Here is an 8,211-nt window from a genome sequence, read left to right as displayed (position 1 = left end):
GTTACTTCCTGAGAGTACACAGGTAAAACTGCGAGTAACAACTGTTCATCTTTGCAGACATGATTCACTTTCACCCGATACTTTATTTCTTATCATTGGCTTTTTTTTTGTATTGCTTTTATTGGCAAATGCTAAGATGTAATATTTAAAGCTAACTATGTGCACACTCCAAGATTATATTTGGCTATGTGTCTTATGTGACATGTTTTATGCAGTGATTCCATCAATGCAAGACGAGCCTTTCCTTTTGGGAGACAATAAAAGCATCTTAAGATTTATTTACGACTGAAACTAAGCATGAATAAGTAATCAAAATAAACACAAAATAAAATAAAAACACATTAATTTTAGATAAGGGTTCCCAGTCAAAGCCATGTTACAGTTGAAGTGAGGTATAAGACATAATAAACAGAAAAAACCCAACTAGTAACATTTGGTACTATCAGTCTATAATCAATAATCATAATCTTTTTTAGTGCATATATGTGACTTTATTTTCAGCACTGCACACAAAAAAAATATGAACTCAAGACTAATAAAAGGCAAAATATTAACATTGCCACTGCACGGTGGTGCACTGCAGCTAGAAGGTTCCTGGTTCGAATCCTGGATCGGACGTAGTGGGCCTTTCTGTGTGGAGTGTGCCTGTTCTCCCCGTGCATGTGTGGGTTCCCTCCTGGTACTCTGGCTTCCTCCCACAGCCCGAAGACATGCTTGTTAGGTTCATTGGTGACTGTAAAATTGCAGGTGTGAAGGTGAGTGTGAATGGTTGTCTGTCTCTATGTGTCAGCCCTGTGATTGACGAGCAATCAGTCCAGGGTGTACCCCGCCTCACGCTCAATGCCAGCTGGGATAGGCTCCAGCCACCTCCCCCGACCCTGAACAGGATAAGCGGTATAGATAATGGATGGATACTAGCATCTCTAAAATGCAATACAAATTGACCTTTGACCTTTTAGTTTTTCTTCCCGTTTAGGAAAAAGTCAAACCAACACCGGGGCCAAACAAATCATTAAGATGAATTAACTAAGATGAAAATAACATGATAAAAACAAGTTGAGATGTACAACTGACACGCTGAAATAGAGCCTTTTATTTTGAAAGTTTCCATACTGGAGTGGCAAAGATGTCTCTAAGGTCCCTGAATGTGGGAGCCTGCTCTTTACCCCTCTTTATCTCCTGTACCTGGTTCTGCTCAAACATACATGCAATGTTGGGGCCTCCTGTGTCCTTTGTGGCCACCTGTAGCAGAACATTTGTGTCGTATGAGAGGGGAGCTAGAGTTGTTTCCCATGAGTCAGAACGAGCCTAATATTTCTGTTTCATTTCTCTCTTGATTTGTGACACATACTTCCAGATAAAACACTGCATGATATTCAAAAAATCACTTGCTCTGTACGGCTGACAAGAGCTGTAACGCAGCATGAAATCTGCAAGTTAGTGAGTGCAATAAACTTGCTTTTACTATCGTGTGTATCTTCTTGCAGTATTGTTTTGATCAAATGAGGTTTTAAGAAACAAAAGAAGGAATGTCCCCCCTTTATATACTTCTCAACTTCCTCAAGCGTCCAGCACCTGTTCTGTCTAGAAAATAGAGCCCATGCTGCCACCTGGAAGATACTTTGAATAAGGATGTCTCGAACAAGCATTAGGACACGTAGTGGGTCTATATTTAAAAACATAATCAGAAAATTTGAGTGTACTAGATATGCAAAGAATTCCCTTGTGTACATGAATGGGCTTATGACAGGGATGATGGGTCTGGCTGTTCTGGCCGTCTGAATGAATTATTTCTGATAGACGTCCGAGACTTCAGCAGCTGTTCAGGCACCAGCTCATTATGAGGAGCAGCTTTTTATTTTCCGCCTCTGTGCCTGCCGGAAACGTCTCATTCAACAGAGTAAAGTGTTAATTCTGTGTCAGGGCCCCAACACTGAGGTGTAAATTTATATGATCCACATCACAGCTTCTGGTTCCTGTGTCAAGTGACTCCAAAAGCTTGTTTTTAAGCAGGCACACATGTTCACTTCCTCCTTCCATGCTTTAACAATACAGGGTAGCAAAAACTTTCTCAGTAATGATGACCTCTTTCGCAAATATTGTTTTATTCTCACATAAAAGTACAAGTCAATCTCATTAAAGTCAACAAGTAAATATAATTAACAGTATCTAAAACAATCATGGTTGACAATAAATATATTTCTGTTCTGTTCTGTAAACTGTGAAAGCTGACTGTCATCAGGTGTCACGTGATCACGTGATCCAGCTGTTTCTCACGAGTGAAACCAGCGTGTCAGGTCTGTGACCACATCAGTCCTGCCTCTGGTCCTCCTCACCGCCCTGCAGGCCGTGCAGTAGTGCTCAGCCCAGAAGGACGGCTGGTACAGGCTGTAGCCCCTCCTCCAGGCCAGGTGCCGTCTCAGCCGGGCCGGATCTCTCCTCAGCCTCAGCAGGTACCGAGCCAGCGCGCGCACTGTGGGGAAGTCGTCCACGTGGATGAAGGCCTCAGGGGGCAGAAAGCGTTCATAGTTCTTCCTGGACGGACCCAGGACCACCGGGATGGACCCGGCCAGAACCGCGTTCCACAGCTTCTCCGTTATGTAGTCGGCGTGCTGCGAGTTCTCCAGCGCTAGGTAGAACTGGTACCGTCCGAGCATGCGCACCACGCTGCCGCTGCCGCTGTCCTCAGGTAGCGGCTGGCCCGCGCGCCCATACACATCCACCTTGATGTGTCGCCGGAGCTGGTGGTAAAGGGCCACGCGCGCATGGGACTCTGACCAATTGCTGATGACCCAAGCCAGGAGGCGGGGCCGGAGCAGCTGTGAGCGCGAGGGTGCGCGGAGCGGATGCGCAAAGCGGTTCTGGAGAGTTCTGTGTTCGCTGGGGACCAGATAGCCGTAGGGCAAGAAAATATCTGAATCCGTCCGGTAGGTGAGCGTGAGGTTGAAAACGTCATTAAAACGCCACAGGCTGGGTGTGTGCGCGGGAGACTCATAGTTCATCCAAATCCACTTTTGCGCACCTGGCCGCGGTTCCGCTGGCAGATAAACGGTACCAGAAGCAACCTCCCGGTGGTGAATGATGACAGCGTCAGCTTCAAGGTACAGGCTCCAGTCATCGGTGAGCGTGCATCCAGCAATCTGATAGAGCGCGAGGCAGTCCGGAAGTTTACGGTAACGACCGAACGGATGTGTCCATATCAGGAGCGTCACCGCGCGGGTCTGCCCGGAGTCAAACGGGTCCGGAAGATTGAGAAGGCAGACACCGAGGAAGAACAGAAAGCCGAGGGTAGCCACGTACACAGAGGAGCGGGTCCTTCTGAGAAACACATCACAACATTTCTTCGTCGGGGACAAACCTGAGCGTCTGTCTGCTCTCTTAGCAGAGACTGTGGAGCGGCTCCACTCAGCCCCAGCTCCCATGGACGCCCTCCACCCTGCTGTTTCCCCCTCAATTCAAATTCCTGCAGAATCAGTTTCCTCGATCCATCCGTTATGCTCTTACAGGAAAAAAAAATAGCATATAAAAAGCACCTGTTTGAAGCAGCTTTCAGACACACCTGGCAGGGGAACTATTTTTGTTCCAGTTGAGATAAGGAGGGCAGTTGACGTGAGGTCAGCTTATCTGCAGCAGGCAAACACCATTGTTGTCACCGGTTGTTTTAGGTAAAATCACACAGACTTCTGGGTGCAGACAGAGTAAAAATCATTTCTCAAATGCTGCATACTCAAAAATCTTGTCAGGGGCAGTTGGGCTGGATTCCTGTGTCCAGTGAAAGGGGCTTTTGTGAGGCCTGCTGACTCGTTTGGGTTGGGTAAACACCTTGCCCAAGGGCTGATGCAATAAGCAGAGGTCTTTTTGAAACAACAAGACACATTTTTCATTAGGTTTTTTTCATTATTTTGTTTTTACTAAAGCATATTGTGCAAGGATAGAGGTCAAGGGTCAAATCAGAATCCTATTGGCTTGGAGAATCCTCAATACAGCAGCTTAATTTAAAGCCATAGCCGGTAAAATCTTGTGAAATTAAAGTGGAAACAATTCCTCACATCTAAAAGGTTAATAATACAACTTTTAAACAAGATTAGAAACCATGTAAAAGGCCCCTCAGTCTTCTGTTCATCCCCATATAAGTGCTACATATGTCATCAACCACTAGGTGTCTCCCTACACAAGCACAACCTCACAGTGCAGCCTGTGTAGTCTAGTTACACTGGAAATGTTCCCAAAACATGCATGTTTAATTTTCCCAATGAATAAACATTTCAGCAGTAAATTAGGGAGGCAGCAGCACGGCTTTGAAAAGGTTTGTCTTCAATGTTTTATTTATCAGATATGACCCAGCATTGCAAAAACAGCCCTCAAACTACGAATCTTAATAAATGACTCATAGTTTTAATTTGGTGATCTGACCTAGACAAACACAGGAATAGAAAGAGACGCAAAGGCCCTTAGATGATGATGTGTACGTTGTGTTTAAGGACCACACGGCTAGGCTTTCATTTTGTATTATTCTGATCAGAACTAATGAAAAAATGATGAGGCGGCGGGGTTTGGAAATCCTGCGCTGCTGTGTGTTGTGTCTGATCTCTGGTGGGCAGGAAAAACACGGCGTGACTGGGACAACATTATTCCTCCCCACAGACACAGAGCATGTCATGAAGTCTGTATGTGAGCGGAAAAAAATGGCAGACACGGAGGAGTGGGAGGAGATGAAGCAAGAAGCATGTGTGTCTCCACTGGGTCCTCCTCCTTCCTGTTCCATCCATTCACTTTTCTTCACCATGGAGCAAAAAGAAAGAACCCCTCTCCTTTTTCTTCTGTGTGTTTGCGTGCGTGCATGTGTGTACGACGAGTTATCCCCATAAGAGGTTTTGTATTCTTTCTGCATTATTTATCCTCCCTTTCATCTGAACAGTTCTATTTTCAGACGATCATTTAATGTCCTGCCTGGGGTTATCTCGTGTTGGGAAGAAGCACGGCGGACTCATAAGTTATGGATACGTGGCGAGGCCAAACATTATAAACACATGTGTGTCTTTTCCTCAGAAATAGCCGAGGTGGCTGAGGTCAGGACGTGACACAGAGGAATGAGCTTTGTTTGTCTTCTTTCAGTTGTTTATTTTAATCCTTTTTTTAAGGCAGAAATGTTGCAAATGTTACTGGAAATGTGCTATAATTAAAGTCGCACTGATTGGTGATATGGTGACATTTTGTTCAGCTTAAATTACAGCCGGGGTGACACACAAAGCATGGCATTTTTGGGTTCTATTTTTCCTCTTCTCTCTTGCTGGAAAATACATTTTTGTCATCGGGGTTGTTCATTTACTTGCGAAAACCTTGCAGGGATCAATATTACGTGTATGTACTTGAATGCAACACAGGCAGGAGGACAAAAAAGAGCCGCTTTCGTCATTTTATGTGGACAATGTCAGCCATCTTTATAGGATCAGGTGAAGAAAGGTCATGTTTACCGCTAACTTCCTGTTTGTCAGATGTAATACAGCTGTGTATCTGTTGTGTGTGTTTCTGTGAATCATACCAGCACAGAGAGAAGCATTCAGTTTTTGATGGGACCCCCAGGTCCTCACTCATCTTCCCTATTGATTTTCTCTTCTTTTCCTTTTTGCTCTCCCAGGGGACGGGATGTCTCAATTGGTCCCGGCCGGAGAAGGAGAGTGAGAGCGATGGACAAACAGATAGAAGATGAGTGAAAGAGGAAGAAAAAAAAAAGAGGTAGAGAACATGTAGAGAGAGAGAAAGAGAAGGAAGAGGCAGGAGGGCGGAGCCTGATCGCAGAGGCCCTCGCTGACCCCTGACCTTGATCATGACCTCAGAGGTTACCCCTGAGGTCAGAGGTTGTGTGAAAGTGCCACCGCGGCGATTCACTCCACTGCTGGGTGACGATGATCTTATGCAGCCTCCCCAGCCTGTCTGACATGATCAGTGTTGCTCTCCGCCTGCGGCTCCCAAGGGCCACACATCCATCTCTAACCCAGCCACACAAGGCCCCCACTAAAAGCACCTTGCAGGCAGAGTCAATGAGCGGGAGGAAAAAGGGACACAAACAGAGAAAAGTGGGAAAGCTAAAGGATAGAACGGCTGTTTTATTTCATAGCCTGTAGCTCCGGCGGGGTAGAAGATCTCGTTGTATAATGGCGCTGACACAAAGAATGTGTGTTTACTCCTCTATATTTAAACTTTAACCAAATGCTCATGAACTGATGAGGCCTTTTAGAGTCTAAATCTGTGGGCCCCAACATGTTCCCTCTGCCGTCCTTGTCAGGAACAATTTACGTTATTTTATCCTCCCCTTTAATTTTACCATAAAGTGCAATAAAAAGACAAGTGAGGGGGGAAAAAAACCCTCTCAAGTCGTTCATGCCAGACGTGCATGAGCTTCTGTAGCAGGAACATGATAATTTGTAGGTGGATTGATAACTCAGAGTCTTACTTGCACTGACTTACACTGCGTACCCCCCACTGCTTCAAAGTGATCCAGAGCCTTTAGTGGAGCTGCAGTCAAATCCTCGTGGAGATAGTGTGTGCTTGAATTCAGAGCGTTGGAGATGAGAGCGCCTGGCAGCTACAGAATCAACTGATTTTTAATGTTCGCTTTAACTCTGCATGAAGATTATTTTACCAATTAAAATATAGCTTTACTGAACAGGATTGGCATAAAAACATAGACGAAAATGAAGTCAAAGACAGACTGGTTTAATGATCACCCGAAAGAGAAAATGCCCGTCTGTTCTGAGATCGAGGATAAAATCCATTCCATGTTTTATTGTTAATTATTTGAACATTTAACGGCAGCACTTTTTGTCTCTAATTTCAAGATTTCTCTTAATAGGATGATGAAAAGGCTGTTTTAAGGAGGCAAATGTCTTCATTCGGAGGACGTTTTATTTATAAAGCTTTAGGGAGAAGGAGAAGTTCTTTTGTTGCGATTTAATGTTAAAGAAATTATGGTTGCAACTGTATTTATGGTCTTTTATGACATGATAAATAACACAACTAATGAGCAAAGGTATATAAGGTGCATATAAGGTCAAAGCAAAACCTCAACATTGTTAAAAATATCATAAAACATTTAAGAGTTCATCTAAATGTTCTTATTAATTGATATACTACATCTGACTACCATCCCCTTCAAAATAAAACCACTGGCATTAAATACGCTCCTTTTAGTGCTGTGTTTTCTTAGTGCAATAGTAAGACAAAACTGTACAAACACGGCATAATGGACACACTGCAAAGCTACTAAGCCTGTACACATTATCTCAGACCTGTATTTCTGGTTTGGCTTAATGATAGGTAGCATCACAAGTCATGCAGGCCGAGCCATGGAAGCACTGATTAACATGGCGGAAAGGGAAAGAAACGAGAGGATTAAAGACAGGATTTACGGGTTCATGTGCACTATTTTGTCGGAGACATCTTCATAATGCATTTCATAATGCAGATAAGTTGGTTATATTTTAAACAGGAGATCATGATAGAGAAATATGATAGAGAAATAACCTGTAATGGAAACTGTCAGTAACACAAATCATGTGTCTTTTTTTCCTCCTAAAGCAGCTGCTTCTATTTTTTGCTTACAGTCTGATTCGGTTTATTTAAAGCATGTGACTGCCTATAATTCACCGTATTTGTCTTTAAATGTAGTATGAAATAAGGCAAAGCTATGAGGCTACACATCAGAGCACTGAGCTTTTACTGTGAAAGGAGGGAGACCCTAACAGCAAACCAGATCAAGCAATCACCTGAAAGTTGGGTTTATTTTAAGCACTAAAATACCCACCTTTGTGTCCACACAAGTGCAGTGAAAGAGGTGTGATTATTTACGGCAAATTCTTGTATGTTTATTTTTAGTGACTGCAATTAAAGTGCAACGGGTGTAAAAAATAAAAAGGACATTATTAGAGAGAAAATATGAAGTTAAAGGTGTTTCTTTAAGGCTGAGCTGATAGATATCAGATCTGAGCCTTCACTGTAACGCCTTACAACACGCTGCAAAAGTTAAATTTGGGAACCCACAACAAGCTAAAAATGAAAACAATGTGCACAGCAGATGTGTTACCCTGATAAACCTGTGCAGCCCGGCTCCAGCTCGGTGTGCAGAGCGACTGGAAGCCGAGGCGTGATGCGTTTAAGGTGCACAGGGCGGCACAGCTTGACACAGGAATTCAGGGCACTCCATACGTACAG

The 8,211-nt window shown here is 43.9% G+C and overlaps 1 protein-coding gene across 1 annotated transcript; it reads right to left on the bottom strand.

Annotated features, from left to right (window-relative positions):
* Positions 1 to 2,153: 2,153 nt before the first annotated feature.
* Positions 2,154 to 3,422, bottom strand: LOC138597424 (alpha-(1,3)-fucosyltransferase 4-like). The gene has a single exon (XM_069669022.1). It carries the CDS (start codon positions 3,420 to 3,422, stop codon positions 2,274 to 2,276), a length of 1,149 nt encoding a protein of 382 aa, XP_069525123.1. The 3' UTR covers positions 2,154 to 2,273.
* Between the last annotated feature and the right edge of the window lie 4,789 nt (positions 3,423 to 8,211).

Source organism: Semicossyphus pulcher, unplaced genomic scaffold (assembly GCF_022749685.1).
Source record: "Semicossyphus pulcher isolate SPU_LCO1_2020_fin unplaced genomic scaffold, fSemPul1.0.p SCAF_19, whole genome shotgun sequence".
In the NCBI taxonomy this organism is placed as follows: domain Eukaryota; kingdom Metazoa; phylum Chordata; class Actinopteri; order Labriformes; family Labridae; genus Semicossyphus; species Semicossyphus pulcher.
Note: the sequence above shows the minus strand (reverse complement) of the source record. Positions and strands in the feature narration are given on the sequence as shown.

Excerpts from the sequence above, each read along its gene's own strand:
- LOC138597424 (XM_069669022.1), bottom strand. The coding sequence starts at position 3,422 with ATGGGAGCTGGGGCTGAGTGGAGCCGCTCCACAGTCTCTGCTAAGAGA.